Source organism: Marmota flaviventris, chromosome 12 (assembly GCF_047511675.1).
Source record: "Marmota flaviventris isolate mMarFla1 chromosome 12, mMarFla1.hap1, whole genome shotgun sequence".
Classification (NCBI taxonomy): Eukaryota; Metazoa; Chordata; class Mammalia; order Rodentia; family Sciuridae; genus Marmota; species Marmota flaviventris.
The window spans coordinates 51876687-51902599 of record NC_092509.1 but is presented as its reverse complement, the minus strand read 5'-3'; the positions used below and the strand labels follow the sequence as shown (position 1 = coordinate 51902599).

General features: G+C 38.2%; 1 protein-coding gene across 1 annotated transcript in view; it reads left to right on the top strand.

The window, feature by feature from the left end:
- Positions 1-25913, top strand: part of Pld5 (phospholipase D family member 5) — a 418074-nt gene that overhangs the window by 249186 nt on the left and 142975 nt on the right. Inside the window, exon 4 of the mRNA XM_027928595.2 lies at positions 23595-23706. Within this exon, the coding sequence (XP_027784396.1) occupies positions 23595-23706 (112 nt within the window). The remainder of the gene's footprint in view (positions 1-23594; positions 23707-25913) is intronic.

Below are 25913 nucleotides of genomic sequence, written 5' to 3'. Positions count from 1 at the left end.
GATTTTGTCATTTTTTAGTGCAGAGTAATACTCCATTGTGTATAAATGCCACATTTTTTTTTATCCATTCATCTATTGAAGGGCATCTAGGTTGGTTCCACAGTCTAGCTATTGTGAATTGTGCTGCTGTGAACATTGTTGTAGCAGTGTCTCTATAGCACGCTCTTTTAAGGTCTTTAGGGAATAGTCCAAGAAGGGGAATAGCTGGGTCAAATGGTGGTTCCATTCCCAGCCTTCCAAGGAATCTCCATACTGCTTTCCAAATTGGCCGCACCAATTTGCAGTCCCACCAGCAATGTACAAGCCCACACAGACTCTAAACATGCAATGTTAAAGCAAGGGATAGGATAATTACAGACACTTTTCTTCAAAAAGGTGGAAAGGGACAGCACATTTTAGTCATTAGTCTATGATAATTCTGAATCCAGCCTGTCATGTGTTACCAGTTTCTCCAACTCTGCAAACAGGAATGTGTCTAGACTGGGATCTAGTTCTTTTCCCTAGGCCTGGTTTGCCAATCTGCTGCCTTCAAAAGCCCCTTGCTCCACCCACCATCTGACCATCTGTGTCTGTGTTCTTATGATTCTGGGGACTAAACCCAGGGCCTTCTGCATGGTAGACAAGAACTGCACCACTGAGCTGCACCAACCCACTGCCCAGCCTATGTTCTTTTTTTTTTCCACAAGAAATAATCTGCTTTTCTTTTGGACTTATTTTTTAGTATGCTTCCTGCTAGTAGGATTTAAAACCACAGAGACCTCATTTCTTTTTAAACCATCTCTGTCCTGTTTTAATCCAGCATAGTACAAACCTTTAACAACTTTTAGATGTTCCACTGAATTAGCAAAAAGAACCCATACCACAAATAACTTGCAGACTTATCTTTCTTTTTCCTAAACTATGAACCTAGGTGCCCCAGGTCTTCACCGTTCAAATTGCTGGGAGCTTTTCTGTAGCGTTTTAGGAGATGGTCAGTCAGGTGTGGCCACAAGAAAAGACAGAGGAAAGGCTCAGAAAAACAAAATTTAGTATACTCATAGGTACCAGAGACAGAAGGCATGGAATACTACACAGACTATATAGACACCAGGGTAGTCGGGAGTCATAAGGGGCAGGACCAAGAGAAAAATTTAAACCAGAGACTATATAGGTATATCTTTGGAAAGACAAGACAGGGCAGCACAAATAGTTCCTGATTGACTAGTTTGAATAATTTCTTCAGACTGTAAGCTATAGAAGTGACTCCTGGTACCTGGTTTGGAGATAATTAAGGCAGAGGAATCTTGCCTCCCCCAGGGTGTATGGCTCTAACAGAGGAGATCTGGATTTAAACTCATTCATTTGCATATCAGAGACATGCCCCTGACTAGTTCTGAGAGGCATTTGTAACCTCTAAGAATTAACTAGCCCAGCTAGAGGCAGTCTCTCCCCAGCCAGAAAGGTTTTGTGGAATTGTGAAGACATCATAATATATTGGGAAAAAATTTAAATTACATATATATTACAGAGCTCTTTTGTCTAGCTGAGAGGTCTACAATGTACCCACTACCCTGAGGCCATCTCTTTGAGATTTTTTTTTTTTTTTTTTTTTTTTCTGAGTGGAGAGATCTCTATATTTCCTCTAAATTCTGCATGAAAACTTAACAGTTCTGTGTTTAGTTCATCTTTTTCATAACACTCTATATATACTATGAAAGCTTTGATCACCGCCCTAAAATTGTCAACCAGATCCACAGGGTCATTAGTTATATTTTTATTTTCCGTTTTACAGCAGGTGGTAGTGTTGCCAAGCAGCCTGGCCTTCTTGATTTGAATGGCCCTTCTGAAGACCCCAAAAGCAGTTTATTTACTGTGCTTCTGGCCTTGAGGAATAGGATGAGATTCTTGTTTTCATCACCACCCAGTCCCCAAGGCAGTGCCACATGGCTTTATCTCAGTTATCTATTGCAATGTAACAAACAGCTTCAAGATATTTTCCTTATTATTTCCTATGATTCTGTGTGTTGGCTGCACAGTTCTTTGACTCCAGTAGAACCAGCTAGACTCATTCCCATGGTCACACTTGGTTGGGAGAGTGTCTGGGGCTGGGCTGTCTGAGGACTGGATGGTTCTCCTTCTCCTCATGTGCAGTCTCATTATTCAATAATCTAACCCAAGATTCAGACAGCTGGATTCCATGAGGGTGAAAGTGAAAACTATAAGACCTCTCAATTTCAGAACACTAGTTTTGCCACATTCTATTAAATGAAGCAGGTGACAGGCCAACCCAGATTCAGGGGAGGGGCAAAAGACTCCTGGTATAGTGTGCATGTTTACCAGAGGGAGAAAATGTTGACAGTGGACTTTGGGAATTATCTACTATAGTAGATTTGATGGTGTGAGATAGTTTAAGTTGTCTTTCCTGAGCCTTAGAGAAGACCAGCACCAAGCCACTGAAGGAAACAGGAACTGCAAGCCTTAATTGACTTAGAGAGCCATGCAATGACTAGTATAGGCTGCTACGTTTTGAGAGCTTGGGGTGTCTACAGCTCTGTCCCAACCCATATACACCACCAAAAAGCCATGTGTGCCACCACACAATAGGAAGATTTGACTTTCGGACGTGGTGGCCTAATTATCTCTTTTCTAATATGCTATGCCTCAAGAATGCTGGATTTTTCTTTTCAAATATAAAGTGACCTTTACTACTCCCCTCCTTGCACCCCCACCTCTGGATTACTATTTCTCTTTGACCTTTACCTAAATCCTGCTTGACCACTAGGATTCCAGAAAACAACCTAGACTTGGAGTTTATTGTGTTTGGAGGTCCTAGTACCCTGCGGCATTCCGCAGAGGTGCCCAGAAAACCCATTTGCAGGATTCAAGGGGATTCTATAGGCTGAGGCAGTAGAGGAGTCCTCTGTATATCAGTTAGCTCTGGAGACTGGTGTGATGTGGTTCGAATACCTGGAGCAGAAGCTGCGCTCAGATGGCTTCAAGGCAAACTGGAATCCCTATGAGGGTGACTGTGGACCCTTCCTTCTTTAAGAGAGACGTAATCTTCCAAAACAACCTAAGGACTTCTGGCTTTTCTTTGTTTTTTTTTTTTCTCTTTCTCTTTCTCTTCCTCTTTCCCTCCCTCCCTCCCTCCTTCCCTTCCTTCCTTCCTTCCTTTCTTTATTTTAGTGGTACTGGGGATTGAACCCAGGGCTAAGCAAGTACTCCATCATTAAGCTACATCTACAGCCTTTTTAAAATTTTTATTTTTAAAAAAAGTTGCTAAGTTGCTAAACCTGATCTCAAACTTGCAATCCTCTTGCCCCGGTCCTCCACGTATATGGGATTACAGGTATGCACCCCTGGGCATGATTTTAATCTGACCTTCCATGCTAGTCCTTCTGGTGTGAGCTAACTCTTTTCCCTCAGAGTTTGGCCCTGGAAATAGCGGCAACTTTATAGAATATAAGAAATGCAAGCTCTCAGCACAAAACCCAGCCCCACTTGAATCAATCTGCATTTTGACAGGAGCTTCAGGTGATTTATGGGATCAAATAAGTTTGAAAAGTGATGAACTGTCATTCTGACCTTTTGCTCTATGAGCCCAGCAAACCTTCATAGGTGTTGAGAGCATCTGCTAGAAGACAGGTCATTAGGATCTTTCTGTGCCAGGCTTCCTTAAGTTACATAATGGAAGTCACACCACCCTGCCTGACTTGCTCATATGGCAATGGGAAAAATGGACAGCTGAAGTTAAGTCTGCTTTTATAATGATGCCTGGCACAGGTGCCTGACATACTGGGTGCTCAATATTTGATAAGTAGTGAGCAAATGGATTGTGTAAAAGGTAAATGCAGCTGCACACTAGTTAAAGTGTTAATAATAGATTTTAGTCAGTAATATACTGACTGCACCAAAGAAGAGGAGTCAGCATAAGTTAAACTCACCTTTGGCTTATGCATAAGAGAAATGTTGGGTGAGATTCAAGACCCCATATCTTGTTTTCTTCAGGTACCATTTTACTCCCTTTTACCCCCCAGAAGAAGGCACTAGCTAAAAGCCAATGTTTCCATTTTTACCTGATTTTATCTCCCCAATGGAAGAGGAAATTCAACACTCTACTTAACATGTCAAACTTTGGGCAGCCAGTGTTTGTGCCTGTGAGTATGCTTTTATTTTCACCAAGACTTTGTCAATACTGAGATAGACACTGATTGGCTCATTACGCGCGCGCGCGCGTGCACACACACACACACACACACACACACACACAATGTATACACACAATGCTAGGAAAGAATGTTCACACCATAATTATTCATGCAAACAATTTAAATTTTAAGATGTTCTGGTATAAATATACTATCGTTCAAAATATACATGATAATAAACATTGGCTCAGGTTCTCAGCATATTGGATATATATGAAATATTTTTATTGGGGGAAATAGTCAAACATGGCATTTACTACCAAACCAACAAAGCCTAATAGTTCTAAATGGGTCCATAAATAGCACACCAATAAACAAATACTATAAACAAAAAGCAGCCCATTTATTTATAGTAATAATCAAAATGCACCAAGAAATGATATAGGTAGTGGCCGAGCTTCACAGGAAATAATTGCAAATGAACAGAGTACATGATATCTGTCTTTCCTCTGAACAAGTAAAAATTTTGTAACAGTGTGTGGATGGTCATTATTAATAGGAATGATAAATGCCTGTTTTTGTTTTGTTTGTATGAAAATAGACACCTTGGTTAAAAATCTGTACCTCCAAAGGATTGCTGTTTTGATTCTCACCCTGAAAAAACCCCTTTGTCTTTCTTATCTCTCACTGGCTAATATCATTGTGTCTGTTTCCTTCTGTGCTGATGGAAACTGGACAGTGCTCTTATGCTATATTACAACCATGCTACGGGCTAGTGAGATTTACAGTTCCATGGTAACTGTATTTTACAACTTAATTAAAATACATGATCAGGCAAAGCCTTTTTGTTTCTTTTTGTCAAGATGATGAGTTTAGCCAATAAAATATTGAAATTTGTAGGACATTTTGATTGCTAATTTATGAGATAAAATGATGGGAATTTATGAAATCGAAACTCTTCAGAAAAAGCCAGGAAATATGGATGACGAAGGCTGTTAGTAGAGCTACCTGATTCATTGGGTAAAAACATCCCATTCTTTATGAGTTCACTGTAAGGAACCTAATAAAATAATTAATGAGCTGCAATAACTGAATCTTGCTGAGATGCATTGATGTGAAATCAGTTAGATACTGGCCTCCCAGAGAGCCATGATTGCCAACTGATGATATATCACAATTGTTTGATTTTGAAAAATTATGATTTTTTAAATTGAACAGGACTTGTTTAAGTTAGTGAGTAGCATGTATGAAAGATCAGTGATTAAAAGGTCATTTTGGAAAGTGTCAGTCTAGGTTCTGTCTCTCTACACAGTTAAGTGGTTAGCAGATCTTAGGAAGTGTGTAGAATAAGCCAAGAGAGTACCTTAGGTTTATTTTATATACTTCGTAAATGTGTGACCTTGAGCAAAATGCTAATTCTCTGTACCTCAATTTCATCATCATCAAAAGCAGGGTGATAACAACCTATGTTACTGCTGTGTAGATTAAGTTAGTGAATATATATGGAAAGTGTGGAAAATCGTGTTTGACCATTTTATTGCCTATAGAAGTGTTTATGAATACTGTGAATATTGTTACCATTCACATTCTTTTATTGGTGTGCCCACTGCAACTCTAGTGTAAGTCAGTTTAATTCTATTATCCAATAATGAGTTCTTATTATGAGCTCTACTGTACTAGATACTGGGGTGGTTACCATGTAAAATTAAAACGCGATTACAATACTGACAATAGTGAGACTCTGGGCAGATAAGAAGGATTATAAAAACTCCCATTAGATATAGAACTTTTAATTTCATTTGATTGATTAGTTAAAACTCTTTATGCATATGCACACATGTGCACACACACACATACACACACATGAACTTTGTCTTACTCTCACCCACCTGCTCATCTGCCCTTGATCATTGTGCCCACTGAGGAGCATCTGCTCTATCCTTAGGGATGCAGGGAGCCTCTTCAGTTTTGGTAAAAATCTGGAAGGACTGGCCATCCATTCACCACTCTACAAAGTCCCATTCTCAAGAATTTTATAAGCTCAAGAATACCATTTTAGCTCCCAATTTGTGGCTCCAGCATTATCTAGTGAAGTTGTTATCTTGTAAGACTTTAATGTATTTGATCTTAGAACTGTATCATTTCATAGAAAATAATCTACAACCCGAGTCTATATCTGCTTAGATTAAAAACAAAAACAACTACAAACATACATATCCCTTTGCAACTGACATTTTCAATCTTGAACACACGGGAAGTTACATATTCTTGTCAAATCTAGAGTCATTTTTATTGATTGTCAGTTGGTTGGGTTTTTGCTCCTCTTTGTTTTTGTTTCACATTGAAGCCCCTTAGGACCGGGCAACATTCAGCACTCTTACTTGGATGTTGGCAGGATTCTCCCTACCATCGTGATCCATGGCAGCTACCCCCATGTGACTCAGGTCTCCAGGTGCCATCTTGTATCCTACTCATTCCTCCTTGCAGTATTTACTCTTCCTAACTGGCTGACAGTGTAGTTTAACCAACAGACAAGGGCTTTAGTTTCATCTAATTTATAAAGCTTTCTTTGTCATATTTATTTTGCAGACATCCTTATGATTTGTCTAATAAAATATCTAGTCACTCTGTGACCTAGTCATTAAATATTTAATAAAAATTTCTAGTCTTAATGATTATTTTTTAAGCCAAGAAAAATAAAATCACAGTATATCCTACTTTTCCTTTTGTCTGGAAAAAGATAAACATAGTGGGTGAAGATTGGATTCTTTAGATTAAATTTTGTGAGTGTATTATGGTGAGTAGGTTACAGTAGGGCAGTTAGGGAAAGCAGAATATTCTTACATAGCATGGAAAACATCTTTTATATTGATATAGATCCTGAGTTGGTCCACATTCATTTCTATAGTATTATGACAACTACCTACAGACTGTTTTATCTTCAAGGGAAAATCAAAACATGTATAACAATGAAACATATTTGCAATGCATACTAATGCTCTTCTGTTAATTGACTCAGTTCAGAATGGGTTATTCTTTATATTCAGTGCTCAGAATTTGATTTCATAGCAAAGGCAAACTAGCAGTGTTAGAAGGCATGTAGCATAAAGATGATAGGTACATTGGTCAGTTTCAAGTCACTCTGAAAAAAAAAAAAAACTAGCTTATCAAAAGAAAGGGCTTATTTTGGCTCACAGTTTTGGAGATTCTAGTCCATGATGAATAGCATGGCTTTGGGCCACTGGTGAGGTATCACATCATGGCAAGCACATGGTGGGACATACTGCTCTCCACATGAGCTCGGAAGCAGAAGAGGAAGAGCCCAGGGTCTCACACTCCCCTTTGAGGACACACCCCATGGTGGTACCTAGTGGGACCATCACATAAATATGACACAGGCCCCAGAATCCGGGAATACATGGAATGCTCAAATAAAAGCTGCCACCCACTAGGTTTCACTGTCTCCCAGTAGTGCCACCCTGAGGACCAAGCCTTTTGCATATGGACCTTTGGGGGACATTTAACCAAATCCTAGATATTAAATGCATTTAACATGGCTAATGGTTTAGTAGTTGTGGTCACACTGAACCAATGTCAAGCCTTCTCTGTTCCTCAACTTCATATATAAAATATGTATAATAATGGCCTCACTCATATTGCTTTATGAATTTGGTTAGATAATGTTTGTAAAACAATAAAAAAATAGAGCTCATAAAAGATACTGATGTTCAGATGCTCAGTCTGTTTGCCCCACAATGGAAGCCTATTGGTTGAGGGGCAAGGCAGTGTCAATAAAAGAACGTTAGGATAAGCTAGCTAATTGGAAGATGGTGAACCAGCACCCTAAAAGACTACCCTGCTGGAAAGCTGATTTAGGAGTAGTTCATATGGAAGATGGGTGACTGATGAGTGCCTTCTCACAGGTGGATGTTTGTGGCCAAATGCTGCATACCTTATCTTCATCACCTTAGTCACAAGATGCTTTCCAGTTTGGCAAATTTTAAGACCAAATAATTTTATTAAATCAGGCAATTCTTATCACTGATTACTTCACCTACATGCAGCTCCTGATATCTTACACAACGGACAGTATAGAGGAGGTAGCTGCCCCAAGGCCCTCTTGCTGATCTCCAAACTCATGGTCATAAAAGAAAACATACTGCACCTGATTATTGTGAAAGACAAGAAGTTAAATATGGGGTTGGGCACAAGATCTGGTTCCAATGCTTAGCTTCAGTTCTATAAGGTCACTATATCTTTATGTTATTATTGGGATGCTTACCTTTGGGAAAAAAAAGGAAAAGCGTAGGATTGGAAGAACACAGGGAAGATTCTGATACTGGTAATGTTATGTCCTGACCAGGTAGTAGTTCTATGGTGATATTTCATTCTGCATAGATGTTATATCAATTGGCATTTTTTTGCTACAGTAAAAAATATCCACAATATATCAGTGATCGCAACAACAACAACAAAAAATTAATGCTGTTTTCATTTTTGTTTTTCTAGTGCAGGACATTGAATTTAATGGACACTTGACTTTGTGCATATCTTAGAGCAGGAATAACATTCAATTTTCCATCAGGATTTTAACTTCTATAAAAAGAGTTTTAAAAAAAAAAAATCTACCCAGAGTACAAATTCAAATTATTCTTCAGTATTTAGGTGAAGGAAGGAGAAAGAAAAATGTTCATATTTTTAGGTAGATTCTCAACCTCCACTGCTGACATGGTAGTTTCCACCATGACTGTCACTCAGAGTCATTTGGGAAGCTTTAAAAATAGACTGATGCTCTGGTCCACCCCACACGAGTTAGGTTAGACTATTTGGAGACAAGCCAGGCTTTGACACTTTCAACAAATGCCTAGATGTTTCTGATGGGCAGCCAGGATTGAAAATCACCTCCCAGTCTAGTAAAATTTGTCCAATTAATTTTTTTTCTCAGTGTAAAGACCAGGTCAGGTTGGTACCTTCCTCTCCTCATTGGTCAACCTAATTTTGCTTGTTTCAATTTAATCTTGTTTATTATAGTTGTTCTTTCAGTGATAATGTAAATGGGTAGCAGCTGGTATTTGAGCATTCTATGTATTCCTGGATTTGGGGAACTGTGTCTCATTTATTCCTGTGGCTTTTTATGTCTAGTGCATAGCCAGGTAGAGAAGGAGGAAGCTCCATGATTGTTGATTTGAAGCGGTTATGACTCTTGAGCCTTTTCATCTCCAGCCAAGTATGATTTCAGTAGAACTCCTGGCACATTGTCAGCACGAAGCTAGCATAACCACACAGAAAGTGTCCCCTTGTTTTAAAACAGCCATCTTTTTCCTGCCACAAATCAACACTCAGCAAATGCTGATTTATAAACTAGCATTCTTCCATTTGAAGTGTGGCAACTAAATGATTTCAGATGTGCCTCTTATTGAACAAACATTTATCAAGGTACCAAGCTATCTGCTGTGGATGCAAAGTCAAAGAAGTAATGGTCCCTACCCCACCTCTAGAGCTCAGAGGGTATGATGGAAGAGACACACAAATCATGCACAAGAATTCAGAAGAGCAGAAGAGCAACACAAGGAGCTACTAGGGAATAAGCTTGTCAAGGTTTGCCTCTGCTCCTGGCTACTCAGCTGAGCTCGCAGGCTCCTGGGGATTCCATTCCTTAGGAAGTCCTTATTCTTTCCTCATAAATTCCTGCTGCTTCTCTTTGCTTCCATTTCCCCATCTGTTGAATGAGTCTGACTGGACTCTTGCTTGTTTGTCAGAATATTTCCAAGAGAAATCATTATTCTGATATAAACTCATAGGCAACATCACATCATTAACAAGACTTTAACCTCTATGATTCTTTTAAAATCTGGGCATATAGATGTGAATAAACCATTAGCCCAAGGAAACTCTTCCCAGTTCTTTAGATTAAACAATGACTTTCCTTAAGGTTGTCTTATATGAGTTTTGTTTCCTTGTGTGCTTGTTTGTTTTCTCTACTACATTTTCAATTTCCCTATGGTTATCTTTCTTAGTACTTTCTTTTAAATGGATTTTCTATGTTAATAGCAAATAGTCGATATAAAACATTTAGAAAACTACAGAGAAATTCAAGAGAAAGAAAATCATCCATATGGCCATCAAAAAATGTTTTTGACAGTTTGATATTTTATGCATAATTTACATACATAATGCTCATGTTATATAAGGAATTTTGTATCTTAATTTTGAATTTGTCATGATAACATAAGCCCATTTCCATTTTATTAGAAATACTGGTAAACATTTTTAATTGACTGCACAATATGCGATGGAGTGGATTCACCACATTAAATTTATGTAACTATTTCTCTTTATTGTGGGGCATTCAAGTTCTCTCCCCCTTTTCTGAATAAATGCTGCTGCAGTAAAGATCTTTGTTCAAAATGATTTTTTTCTTTTTGCTAATTTGCTCAGGGTCAAGTCTCAGAAATGGAATTAGAGAACTAAGGATCCTGAGCTGCTTTAAGACCATGAGATTTTCAGGGAGCATGCTCATTGTCATTCCCTGGGTTGAGGAGACTGCAGCCTCCTCAGAGGGAGGTTTTGAAGGAATTCTGCCTCTTTTCTGTGTGAATTCCTCTGCCCATTAGGAACAAGTAATTGTGGAAGAGTTCTGGCCCCAGTTGTATCTTTTTTTTTTTTTGTAGCAAAGGGATGATGCTGGGCTGGGGATGCCACTCTTTTCCAGACACTGCTAAATGACAGTGCCGAGATAACATTGTCTGCCTATCTTTTGTAGCTAGAGTGTAATGCTCAAGCAACTCTTTATAGAATTTCTTGCTTCTATAGGATTTCAGCTTTTCAGGGCCTTATTACAAACAAGCTACTCCTCATGTTTAATTCCTTGCTATTTCCTGGCTCATATTGGCATTATGAGCCTATTCATTTCTCTTCATCTACCCCTGACAAGGATGCCTATGTTCATGCTCATGGGATGCATAATTGAGATAACCATCATTAGGCAGGATCTCGATGATTAACTATTCAGAGTAATTAAAGCTCCCAATGAGATGGGGCCTATTACTCTCACAAGTGTATGGGCAACCTGCTCATCTTCATAGCACACGCTTTCTACTGGTATCAAGTGGGGTAATCCTTGGCACTCATTGCCAAAAAGTGGGTATTCCCAATCAAGGAGCTGGACCTGTGACACTGTCTAAACTCCTGAAGCTCTGGCTGATTTATGACCTTGAAGAGAGGCAATGGGCACACCTTCCAGCTTTGGATGAAGAAGTCTATATTTCCCATGGTAGATCAGGAGAGGTTCTGAGGATCTGGCTGCCATCTCCAAACCCACCATCTGCCTCAAGCCCCAAGTCTACTCATTGTACTCCTCACTGTTTTATCTCACAAATACCTGGATTCCCTCCAGTTTTGTTTTGTTTTGTCATTGAACTACTCTATCTCAGGCTACATTATCTCTCACTAAACTCCCACCAACTTTTTAATTGTACTTTAAATCCTCCAGTTTTGCCCTATATCAATAATTCTACAAATAGCATCAAGTTCTCTTCTAGGAATATATATTAGCAATACACATAGATTTTTTTTTATGGTATAGGGATGGAACTCAGGGTCTTCACATGCTAGGCAGATATTCTCCCACTGAGCTACATGTTTAGCCCTAGAGCAAAACGTTGATTGTGATGTGTAAAATCCTTCAGAGGCCCACATTGCTTTCTAGATGAAGTCAGAACTTCATGCCCTTTGTCTCCCACCTGGACTCTGCAACAGGTCTCTGTTGGGAATATCCACACTTCCCTGGCTTCCTAGGGGGAATTTTCCCTGAGTGCCTTAGGCCGGTTATTCGTTTCCCCCTAGATCTGTACTTCTTTCATCCTGGAACTTGACACATCGGGCTGCATTTGCTTTCTTATTTGCTTGTCTCCCTTGTGATATCCAACTTATCCGGTCCCTGGCATGTAGTAGGTAACCAGGAAATACGTTGAATGAATTTTCTTAGAAGACACTTCTCCCTGTCTCAAGGGCATTTGAGAATAAAAGTTGACACTGACTAATATTCAAGTAAATAACATATTAATATTTATATCCTTTTGTATATTTGTTCAGTGTTTTAATTTGTATATCTTATGAACTGAAAAATCTTATAAACTGTAAAATATAATTTTATAACAAATTGAACTAAAATTGGTTAAATAAATAAACTAATAAAATCAGTCCAAAGGAGATCTGTATTACATATGGTCTTATCTCTTTAGTCACAAATTTAAATAAATAAATAAAGGCAAGTGTATTGCTTCAAAAAAAAATGTTATGATTTAAAAATAAATCCTAAATTTTTCTCATGGCTATCATCAAATTAATATGTTTAATATTAATATGTTTAATAATAATATGTAATTTTAATTTTATTTAAACCTTCTTTAAATGCACATTTGTATTAATATTATATATATGCACATAAATATATGCATATAAAGGTACATATAATGTATTTGTATATAAATGTGTACTTAAGGAAGGATAATAGCACACAGAAATAGCACAATAACATACCCAAGATGAAACTTTCTGCATTTTTCCATGCTTATAGAATCATAAACATACACACACACACACACACATATATACACATATGCACACACTGGTGCTTATGCTTCTTTGGCATACATTTTTAGGTATGAGTCTCCTGGGTGGGAGGAAGCAATATGTTAGGGTTTCTTTTCCCCAAATTGCTGACAAGAGTAAATGTTGATGCTCTTAATGTTTTTTTTCAATCTCTGAGTGGAAAGAGATTGAGCTCTTTACTGTTCACTTAAATCTTCACTTGACTATATAAAGCATCCCCTTAGGTCTGCTGGACATGTAGGCTTGCTGTCCCTAGGCATGCCTAATCTCATACTTTGCCTCACATTTTATTGGATGGTTGACCTTATCTTATTAATTTTCAATGTTTCTGAAGAGTATAGTTATTAAACCTTCATATCTCATTTTTATAACAAACATCACAAATTTGTTGTTTTTCATTAACTTTGTAGTATCTTTTCTTAAAATTGGTTCCTTTTATTTATACATGACAGTAGAATCCATTTTGATATAATTACACAAGCATGGAATATATCTTTTCTAATTCAGACCCCAGTACCTCTCCTTCCCCTTCTCTCTCCCTACTCCCTAGCCCCTTCCCTGTGGTATCTTTTGCTCTCTCTCTCTCTCTCTCTCTCTCTCTCTCTCTCTACACACACACACACACACACACATACATACATACATACACACACACACACACACACACATTGTCTTTTATTACTTCTACATATCTACCTTATATTTTCATTTTTTTCTTGGTTTGATTTGGTTTGGTTTTGTGGCCACTGTAACTAATTACCACAGACTTTATGCTTTAAAGCATTGGAAATGTATGTTCTCACAGTTATGAAGGTCAGGAGTCCTGTTTCAATGGGCTGAACCCAAAGTGTCAGCAGGGAGACACTCCTGCAGAGACTCTGGGGGAGAATCAGTTCTTATCTCTTTGGCTTCTGGTGGCTGCCTGCATTCCTACATCCTGCAGTCTTCCAAGCCAGCCCGTTCATCTCTCTGCCTCATCTTCACATTGGCTTCTCCTTTAGTTATGTCAAATCCCCTCCTGTCTCTGTTTTTGTAAGTATACTTGTAATTGCATTGATGATTATCCTCAGATAATCTAGGATAATCTCCTCCTCATAAACCGTTTAATTTAATCACATCAGCAGAGATTCTGTTTTCAAATAAGCTAATATTGCCAGGTTCTGGAGATTAGGATCTGATAGCCCTGGGACCATTCAGTAGTCTACTATAGCTTGGTCCAAGTTCCCCCACTCCTAGACTGTTCATCTGGTTGCCTAATTTTTAAAGCAGTAGTATGTCCTGATTAAAGTGTAATCTTTGTTATTGATAAAAATCTGTGGATTTGTGGAACCTCTGTGAAGTTCTCTTGCACACTTTATTCTATTCTTCTTAATTCTATTTATTCTATTCTTATGCTTTCGCCATGTTCACCATGACTTTTTAGTATGTTCTTTTTTATAACAATGTAGACAGAATTATCGGTTTCTCTCTGACAACACATATTGCTTCATTTCATGGTTTTGCTGTGAGACATTTACCTATTTATAGTTTTCTAGAGAATCTCCTCTGATGTTAAGATAATCTAATAGTGAGTTATTCCATTTCCAAGGAGGTAATATTTGTTTTCTGAGTTACATGTTAACAGTATGGGTTATTTTTTTTTTCCATTTTGCTAGATTATAAGTGAGTAGAGAATGAAGTACAAAGAATATCTCATTATAACTTTTTTGTTTTGCTACTAGAGATGGAACCCAGGGGCTCACACATGCTAAGCAAGCACTCTACTACCAAGCTACATCCCCAGCCCTTTTTATTTTATTTTGAGACAGGTCTTGCTGAATTGCTGAAGCTGGCCTCAAACTTGAGATCCTCATGCCCCAGCCTCCCAAGTAGCTGGGGTTACAGGCATGTGCCACTGCACCCAGCTCATTCATTATAAATTTTTGTCAAATTTTCTTTCTTTCTTTTTAATTTTTTTAAAATTTTAATTTGTTATATATGACAACAGAATGCATTACAATTCATATTTCACATATAGAGCACAATTTTTCATATCTCTGGTTGTACACAAAGTAGAGTCACATCCTTTCTTTCTTTTAACCGGGGATTAAACCCAAGGGAACTTAACCACTGAGCCACATGCCCAGCCTTTTTTATTTTTTATTTTGAGAAAGGGTCTCACTAAGTTACTGGGGGCCTTGCTAAGTTGATGAGACTGACTTTGAACTTGTAATGCTCCGGCTCAGCCTCCCAATCTGCTGGGGTTACAGGCTTCTGCCACCATGCCTGGCTACTTGTTCAGACTTTCTTAATGCAGTTACAAGACAGACTTTTATATATTTGTTCCATAGAAAGACAAAATGTGGTTCTGGGGGGGGATATGATATATAGAATAAGAAATATATAAAAATGTATGCACATGATCAAGTTTATTGGTAGTATTATTTAAATTTCATATATTCTCATTTATTTTCTTTTAGATCTGACAATTTGGGAAGATGTATTTCTCAGTATTATATTGTGTCACTGTTTTAATTGCATTTATATTAATATTTGCTTTATGTATTTAGCTGCTATGCTGATACATATCAGTTTATTACTATCCCAGCTCCATAAAATTTGCCATTACATTATAATAGCCTACTTTTTCATCTAGTGCTTTAAGTTCTCCCCTGCTCTTCTGTTCTTTACTGCCATTATTTATCCTGTTGGGTGCAGAAACAGATCATTATTCCTTAAATGTTTTTTCATTATCACTTTATGTGGTGCATATCATTTCTGGATACTCTCAGATGCTCTCTTACACACTTAATTCTATTCTGTAATCCTGTAATCCCAAAGTTCAGGAGGCTGAGGCAGGAGGATCACAAGTTCACCCACCTCAGCAACTTAGCAAGACTCTGTCTCAAAATAAAAAATAAATTAGGCTGAGGATGTGGTCCATTGGTTAAGCCACCCTGGGTTCAATTCCTGCTACCAAAACCAAACCAAAACAAAAAACCTCATTATCACTTTACCTAGGAGGCTGTTTTTAATTTTTTTTAGCTGTTAATGGACCTTTATTTTATTTATATATGTGGTGCTGAGAATCGAACCCAGTGCTCACACATGCTAGTCAAGCACTCTTCCACTGAGCTACAACTCCAGCCCCAACTCTACAACTCCAGCCCCAACTCGGACCTTTTTAAAGACCTTCCCATTAATCCTCCCCCCCCCCATGAATTTTTAATACACAGATATGCTGTATATGTATTGTATGTAAAACTATGTGTTAGTGATAAGAAAAGTGTTTTAGTCAGCTTTTTAGCTGCTGTGACTAAAAGACCTGACAAGCACAATTAGAGGAGGAATAGTTTATGTGGGGCTCATAGTTTCAGAGGTCTTAGTCCATAAGTAGCTGGCTTCATTCCCTAGGGCTCCAGGTGAGGCAGAAAGAATGTGGCAGAGGGAAGTGGCTCACATGAAGATCAAGAAGCAGAGAGAGAGGAAAAATATCTCTGCTCATGAGATAGAAAATATAAACTCCAAAGGCACCCCCGCCCACACGATGACCCACCTGCTCCAGCCACACCCTACCCACCTTCAGTTACCACTCAGTTAATCTCCATCAGGGGATCAATACACTGATTATGTTAAGGCTCTCATAACCCAATCATTTTTTCTCTAAACCTTCTTACATTGTCTTACACATGAGCTTTTGGGGGATGCCTTATATCCAAATCATAACAGAGAGTAACTTTCATCCTCACCCAAGAACTAGTTTTTAGCCCCTTTGGGACAATATCACCTCCATCAAAAATGCACATGATAGGGGCTGGGGTTATAATACAGTTGGTAGAGTGCTTTCCTTGCATGCACAAGGCTCTGGACTCAATCCCCAGCACTACAAAAGTAAATAAATAAATAAAGCACACGATAGCCAGGTGCAGTGGTGCATACCTGTAATACCAGCGGCTAAGGAGGCTGGGGCAAGGGAATCACAAGTTCAAAGCCAGCCTCAGCAACTGAGCATGGCCTTAATCAACTTAGCAAGACCTTGCCTCTAAATAAAAAAATTAAAAGGGGCTGGGTATGTGGCTCAGTGTTTAAGTGTCCCTACGTTTAATACTTGGTAGAAAAAAAAATGCACATGGTATATTTTCAGTAGACTTCTCCTGTTATGTGTCCTTCTATTAAGAATCTTTGTTTTGGGCAAGTGTCCCAAGCATTTATACCTCTTATATTTCTCACTACTCATTTCTTCTCTTCTTCATCTTCTTTGATGGTCTTCTGTATTATTTACTATTTGGTTGGACTCCCTTCTTTCAATCTGTTTCTCATGTGAGTTTCAGAGGCAATAATGTCTCTAAATATTTTTTTCTTTCACCCTATCTGGTGAAATCTTTGTGTGGGGAAAGGATTCTTGGGCTTGAGTCTTTGTCATGGAGCATCTTAGTGTTGTAGATGGTTAGTTCCAGGCCAGTCTCTCTGATATGTTTCCCTTGATAGGTAATTTTTTCTTTTGGCTGGAAGTTTGTAAGAATTTTCTCTCTCTTGGATGTTCAGTTATTTTCTAGAACATTCCTAGATGTGTGTCTGCAACAAAAGTACCTCCATCTTCAGGGGACTTTTCAACCCTTTTTAGATTCAGGTCTATCCTCAACTTTTTCTACTATTTCAAACCTGGTTTTTGGGTGTTTTTTTTTTTTTTTGGCCTCTTTTCTCATTTAATGCACCTGTTAGCCACATTATGTCTCCTTAAATTACTTGTGAGTCTTTTTCTCCCTTATCCTCCTTATGTTCAGTTGGCAGGGGGAGATATTCTGTGTGTGTGTGTGTGTGTGTGTTCATGCATGTGACTGCTGGAGAGATTTCTTCCATTTGGTGCCCAGGTCACTAATATGGACCTCAACAGTGGTCATACTGTTCTTTAATTACATAACAAAATGGCCATGTAGAGAGAATGACACTGAATCAAGAAGAGAAACAGGCCTGACTTTGCCTTAAGCAAGCTGTGCGAACATCAGCACAACATTCAACTTTCTTGTGCCTCTTTGTCCTCATTTTGAAGGCAAGGAGATTGATAAACTATGGATGGCTAAAATATCTTCTAGCTATGACATTCTCATTTTGTGTGAAATGTCAGTATCTTGAAAGTTCAGTGTCTTAAAAGTATCATACCTCACTAGGAGGAGGGGATAAAATTCAGTGTTTTTCTGAAGTATCCTATTTCTGCACAGGAAAACAGAGATGGATGAAAGAAGATATTACACTTAATTTTTTTTATTTGGAAAAAAGAATTCAACTTCTAAGACAAGCTTGAAAACCACCAGCATATTCTAATAATCCTCAGAACTCATCTTATTGAGCATGACTCCTTTCTTGTTTCTTTTTGATATTTTTGCATTTTCCCTTCATGTTATATTTGGGCATTTGATCCTCCCCATCAATTGTTTTGGGTCAACAGAAACAGGCAGTATTTATAACCCCATGTTCTTGGGATTGAAGGATACCAGAATATGCTGCCCTACTAATAATCTGTATGCCAAAGAGGAGTATGTCTTTTGAGCTAAAAGCAACTGAGAACCAATGATGCAGGAGAAACCCCTTACCCCTCCGTGACTACCTAAAAATAGAGTATATATTTTCCTTTTTGCAAAGGACATTTAAACTGATAAAGGAAACTTGCATTTTTTAAAAAATATCTCCATATCAGGAAGAGAAATACACCTGAAGACAACTCACCTGAGAGACCTGTAGGGGCAAAAGATGACCCTAATTTACCACTCCTTCTCTCCTCTCACTTTCCTTACCTTCCCACAGCCTCCAAACCTCTTTTTCATTGTTTAGCCTAAGATGGTATAGAATCCTTAATCATCTGTCACCTCCTTGAGTTTCATTTCTTTCTGGTGCTCTCATGCATGTATGTATTTGTATGTACATAATTTAAATTTATTTTTCCCTGGTTAATCTTTTATCAGTTTGATTCATGGGCCTAGGCAATGAACCTAGGAGGGTAGAGAAAAAGGTTGACTTTTCTCCCTAGGGAACTGAAAAGACCTCCTGTGTTTCAAAGTTACCAAAGGGCTGAACCAGACCTCCGTCCTCAGACTATAGCTTCCTCCACAGGACTGTACTGTCCGTCATAATGGTTTTGTAGACTTCCTAAAAAATTGACTTAAAGTAGGTCAGCATGCCTGAGCCATTTTGAGATGATTTATTGAAGTTGGAGATGTTGGTTCATGTTTTTCAACACAAAGAACAAGATTTTAAATTGCTGGTGTTTAAAAGCTGAGGTGCTTTTGTTATTCCTTTATTAAAAAATGATGAGCGAATATAACTCAGAAAGAACTAAGTCTTAGTGCAGATCTCTGTATAGAGTAGGTGTTTAATACCTTTGGAAGTTATTACATTTTGAATGTCATAACAAAAATGACTGGGCAGCAAGGTGACACACTGAAGATGGGAGATTTAATAGAAGTTTCATCTCAAGCCCAAGGACAGAAGTTCTACCAAGCCCAAGTTCATTTAGTGAGCATTAATGATTTAAAAATTTTTAAGATTTCTTGGTGCAAGTTATCAGCACATACTAAAAGTAAAAATGTGCCTTATTTAATGACAATTGGACAGTATCTGTAGATTTCAGGATTTCTACTTTCATTAATGTTTTTAGTCTTTGTTTACATTTCACTAAACAACAAGAAGGAATCAATTTAAGGCAGAGAGCCAGAAATACAGATAGGTTAGATGATATCTTGATTTTATTTGAGCTGAGTATATTTTGCTAAATACATTTTTGTAAGAGCAAAAATAAATGAATTCATTTAAAAGTACTGGTCTACCTAACCATGGGGTCTCACCATACACACCAAGTGTTTCTCTGTGAAAGAGAAAATACAAACAGCTTTTATGAATATGTGTTAATAACATATTGGGTCTATGCTGTGGCAATCTAGGCTATGCAGACATCACCAAACCTCCTTGGAGGAGGCCTAAACTGTCAAGGAAGGCTGTGTGATGTAGCCTCATAATGTGGATTTCCCACATCATATACTCCAGCCTTTCATGGTTCAAATCCTCACTCCCCATAGTAAATTTAAAATTTACATATACACTTTTTTAAAATTAATTTTTTAAAATTTATATGACAGTAGAATACATTATAATTTATATTAAACATATAGAGCTCAGCTTTTCATATCTCTGGTTGTATACAAAGTATATGCACACCAATTTGTGTCTTCATACTTGTGCTTTGGATAAAGATGACCATCACATTCCACCATCATTTCTAACCTCATGCCCCTTCCCTTCCCCTCCCACCTCTCTGCCCTATCTAGAGTTTGTCTATTCCTCCCATGCTCCCCCTCCCTACCCCACTATGAATCAGCCTCCTTATATCAGAGAAAACATTCGGCATCTGGTTTTGGGGGATGGGCTAACTTCACTTAACATTATCTCCTCCAACTCCATTCATTTACCTGCAAATGCCATGATTTTATTCTCTTTTATTGCTGAGTAATATTTCATTGTGTATAAATGCCACATTTTTTTATCCATTCATCTACTGAAGGGCATCTAGGTTGGCTCCACAGTTTAGCTATTGTGAATTGTGTCGCTATAAACATTGATGTGGCTGTGTCCATGTAGTATGCTGTTTTTAAGTCCTTTGGGTATAGACAGAGGAGTGGGATAGCTGGGTCAAAAGATGGTTCCATTCCCAGTTTTCCAAGGAATCTCAATACTGCTTTCCATATTGGCTGCACCAATTTGCAGTCCCACCAGCAATGTATGAGTGTGCCTTTCCATCACATCCTCACCAACACTTATTGTTGTTTATATTCATAATAGCTGCCATTCTGACTGGAGTGAAATGAAATCTTAGAGTAGTTTTAATTTGCATTTCTCTAATTGCTAGTGATGATGAACATTTCTTCTTATATTTGTTGATTGATTATATGTCATCTTCTGAGAAGTTCTGTTCACTCCTTGGCCCATTTATTGATTGGGTTGTATTTTTGGTGTTTAGTTTTTTGAGTTCTTTATATACCCTAGAGATTAGTGCTCTCTCTGATGTGAGAGGGGTAAAGATTTGCTACCAAGATGTAGGCTCTCTATTCACCTAACAGATTGTTTCTTTTGCTGAGAAGAAACTTTTTAGTTTGAATCCATCCCATTTATTGATTCTTTATTTTAATTTTGCACCACAGCAGTCTTATTAAGGAAGTTGGGGCCTAATCCAATATGATGGAGATTATGACCTACTTTTTCTTCTATTAGCTGCAGGGTTTCTGGTTATATTCCTAGGTCCTTGATCAAAAGCACTATACAGATTTAATGCAATGCCAATCAAAATCCCAATGGCATTCCTCATAGAAATAGAAAAGGCAGTCATGAAATTCATCTGTAATAATAAGAGACCCAGAATAACTAAAACAATCCTTAACAAGAAGAGTAATGCATGTGGCATCACTATACCAGCCCTCAAACTATACTACAGAGCAATAGTAACAAAAGCAGCATGGTATTGGCACCAAAACAGACTAGTAGACCAATGATACAGAATAGAAGACACAGAGACTAACCCACAAAATTACAATTATCTTATATTAGACAAGGTGCCAAAAAACAGGCATTGGAGAAAAGAGAGCCTCTTTAACAAACGGTGCAGGGAAAACTGGAAATCTATATGCAACAAAATGAAATTAAACCTCTATCTCTCACCATGCACAAAACTCAACTCAAAATGGGTCAAGGACCTAGGAATAAAACCAGAGACCCTGCATCTAATAGAAGAAAACAGTAGGCCCGAACCTTCATCATGTGGGATTAGGCCCCAACTTCCTTAATAAGACTCCTATACCACAAGAATTAAAATCAAAAATCAATAAATGGGATAGATTCATACATACACACTTAAATCAGCAAATAAGGTAATTTCCCTCCCCTTCCTTTGTTTCTTTGTGTCTCTGTCTGTCTCTCTCTCCCTCTTTAACCCTTCCTCTCCACGTCTGCCTCTTTCATAAAGAAGGTGTTTATAACAGTCAGATGCATTCACTCCATATATTGCTTAGGAATGCCTGGTTTGGGGTGAGGCTGCCTCCAGGCACTGGGGTGCAGAGTAATTTGGTTGCTTGTGATGGGCTTCACTTTGAGTGATCTTAATTTCTGCTAATAAAATACATGACATAGGGTACAATTCCTACTCTCCTTCAGCACCTACTATTCTTCCTACTCCTTCAGCACCCAGGGCCTATAGACCTTGGCTCTAGGTCAGCTTCAGGCTAGAGCTCAGCTGGATGTGTCAGACACTCCTTTCCACTCTCAGCTGTCACCCAGCACCTGAACACTAGCCCTCTCCTAATACTGCAGAGCCACAGGCTGTTTATCTCTGGCTTTGCCCTTTCCTAATGCCAAATTGCAGGAGTCACTGTTTGCATTAATTCCTTCTTCTCTCTTCTTGATCACCAAATCTTTTATATATAATCATTGTCAACAACCCATTTTTATCAAAGCAAGGTAAGACTTTGCCTCTTGGGTACCCTTAAGACCCAAGCCTTATTGCCTATCTGGCCCTTGAAGGCTTTTGTGTTTTTTGGTCCAATAACAACAATAACAATGAAAAAAAACCAAACAAACACCAAACCTGAAAAATCAATAAAAGAAGACCAGTTCCCTTTAATAATATGGTGAAGGAGTCTATCAAAACACATGGAAAAATAAATGGAATAATATTATGGTCCCCTGACCTGAGATAAGGTAATGACTTGTGGACCTGTCATTATTCAGAGTCTCGCTAGGATTAAAACTTGTTATAACAGTTATATACTTGTGAAAATCTTATAAGGAAAACCTTTATATTTTAGTTCACTGTTTTTAAATTTTATTTTTTTAATTTATTCTGATTAGTTATACATAACAGCAGAATGCATTTTGACACATTGTACATAAATGGAGCACAGCTTCTTATTCCTCAGGCTGTACCTGGTACAGAGTCACACTAGTAGGGTAATCATACATGTATATAGGTTAATAATGTCTGTCATTCTACCATCCTTCCCACCCCCCTCTACACTAACCAGTTTTAGTTCACTTATTTTTAGTCAGAATATTAGTTGAATTCAGTAAAACAAGTTTTAAAAAAGAAGATTGATTCAAATAAATTACCGATTAGTGTCCATATGTTTCCTCTATAATAGCTAATACTTAAGGGATGCTTTTGATTAACTCCTCTCACTTCACAAAAACCTTTTGAAGTAAGTATTAATGTTATCTGAATATTACAGAGAAAGAACCTGGAGATTGGTGAGATTAAGAGACACAGTTTGTAATTTGGAAAACCCTCTACAACCCAGGTCTTCCTGTGCCAAATTGCAACTGTTTATATTCTGTACTACCTCTTTTTATTTTATAATCAATAAAATCTGATTTTTAATACTTTTTTAAAAAGTTTTAAACAGACCTTTATTTTATTTATTTTGAGAATTGAACCCAGTGCCTCACACATGCTAGGCAAGTGCTCTACCACTGAAACACAACCCCAGCCGCTCTGTTCTACCTGTTTATGTGCAGATAACAACAGATTTAAAAAGGAGAAGAAAGGTAGATTTGCATTGTATCATTGAAATTATTATTTCAGTGATTTACTGAGTTGCACAATATTCAAAAAGACAAAATGCAACTATGCTCATACTTCTACACTTTGCATATTTATACAAATATTATATATTTATACTTGAAAGAATTTCACAAATCTTCTATGAATACCAATTGTTGAAGTATTTGCCTTTTACAAATGGAATGAACAGTTTTAACTTTTAATGAATTTATTTATATCTACTTAAAATGCAACATTTAGGTTTTCTGATTTTCTTTGTCTCTGAATCTCTTTACCAGGGCCAACGTCTTTTTGAAAAACTGCTCCAGCTGACTTCGCAAAATATTGAAATCAAGCTAGTGAGTGATGTGACAGCTGATTCAAAGGTATTAGAAGCCTTGAAATTAAAGGGTAAGGCCAAGGTTGATATGCTACTTTACCACTGGATATTCTGTTTAAAATACCTTAAATTTCACTTAAAATAATATATAATTTCTTTATAATCAGTACACTTCTTATTTCTTCTTTGAAAAATAGCCTGATTAAAGCTTTTAAATGAGGAAACTAATTAATCAATAGTACTGGGATTTTTAAATATATTTTTCACATTTCTCTATGCAAAATAATCTACTGGCTATTGAATGATAATTAATTGGTAAGAAGAATCTTTCTTCTCTAAACACTTCAATGATGTAATTAGGAAAAAAGCATCACTTCCCATTAGAACAAACAATCATTTCTGCTTTTCTCTTGCCCATCAAATGAAAATCCTCTTTATGCTACGTATTCTTTAAAATAATAAAGTTAGGTCTAGAAGTCTATAGAACATTGTCTAATTCCACAGGGGAACGCTACTCACGTGACCATTCTGCAATTGGTCTCGCTCTCTCATGAAGACTGTATCTTTCTCTAACTGTCACTTCCAAATAGTTTTTAATTATTTGTAAAAGTTTTTATCCAGAATTTACTATCTGAATTGTAAGCCTTTAAAAACGTACTGGCGCATGAGAACTGGTGAACATATCCAAGCCACCAGGTGTCTTTGAGTCTCAGGGGTTTATCTGATGGCCTCATATCCCCTGCTTCTGCTGTTTGAACATTCTGGGCATGTCCACTTGTCTTCCCCACGTCAGGTGAAAATACCTTCTTAAATATGGGACAGATTGGAGTAAGTGGACCAAGTAGCCTGTCCTCCTGCAGAAGGAAAATGTGAAGTGATAAAGAACATTAAATGACACAAAAAGAGGACATAAGCTTGGCCAAGCAAATGAACCTTATGCTAGTCAGCTTTGTGGCATTGTTACAAAACACTTGAGATAGATAATCAATTTAATAAGGTTTATTGAAGCTCATGGTGTGAGAGGCTTCAGTCCATAGTCACTTGACCCTGTTGCTTTGGGCCTGTGGTGGTACAATATCATGGTGTGCTGCAGTCTGGCTGGGCACAATTCAGGAGCCACTTGTCAAAAGAAAACGAACTTTATTTTTAGAACACACACACCAAACCACACAGCTCTTCAGGAAATCTTCAGAGCCCAACTGCCACCACTGGCTTCCCACAAGCCTCTCCACCTCCCCCACTCCTCTTGCTCTTGAGGTCGATTGGCTGGGTTGTGTGGGCGGAGCCAAAAAAAGTCCCCCAATGAGTAGCTCCGTGATCTGAAAGGGCAGGGAAACAGCCCAATGAGCATCACCGCAGAGGTGCCAATCAGTTGGCAGCTAGAAGTTTGCTGGGGCACTGTGAGCCAATCATCAGCTGGCAGCTGGAATTTTGCTGGGGCCCCTTCGGCTGTGGCTCTCAACATCTCCCCCTCTCTGTTTAAACAACAAGCATGTGGCTTAGGGACTGTGCCTGCCTTAGATTGTCCAGTAGTACATATGGTCCTTACCCGTTAGGTTGGTACCATTGCAATTGGATTGGCCCCTTCGGCTGTGGCTCTCAACAATGGTGGGAACATGTGGTGGAGGAGGCCTATTCATCTCAAGCAGACAGGAAATGACAGAGACAGGAAGAGGTCCAGGGTCCCAATATCCCCTTCAAGGGCATGCCCCCAACGCCCAATTTCCTCCTAATAGGCCCCACCTCTTAAAGATTCCACCACCTCCCCATCGTGCCACAGGCGGGTGATCAAGCCTTTAACAAATGGTCCTTGAGGGGATCCTTGTCCAAATCATATAGTGAACCTTTCATCATTCATAGTATTTGATTCTGTACATAGGAAAACAAAGAAAATGTTATGAGATATTGTTTGGTCTAAAAAGTTTCACTGTGTTACTTGAGAAGCATATTTGTGTGTCAGGAGAGGGACGCTGGGGATTAAATCCATGGATACGTCACCAGTGAGCTACACCACAGCCCTTTTTATTTTTTATTTTTGTGACAGGGTCTCTTTAAGTTGCAAAGACTGACCTGGAACTTGTGATCCTCCTGCCTCAGCTTCTGAGTAGCTAGGATTACTAGCTGGGATTATACCCAGCTACAGCAAAAGATTTTTGAAAAACCAGAGAATATCTGGTTCCGTGGATTGACATACAGAGTCATCGTGGCTTAGAAATGCATTATTACTTTTCTCACTTACAGCATACGAAATTGGGTTCCCACAGTCTGAGAATCAACC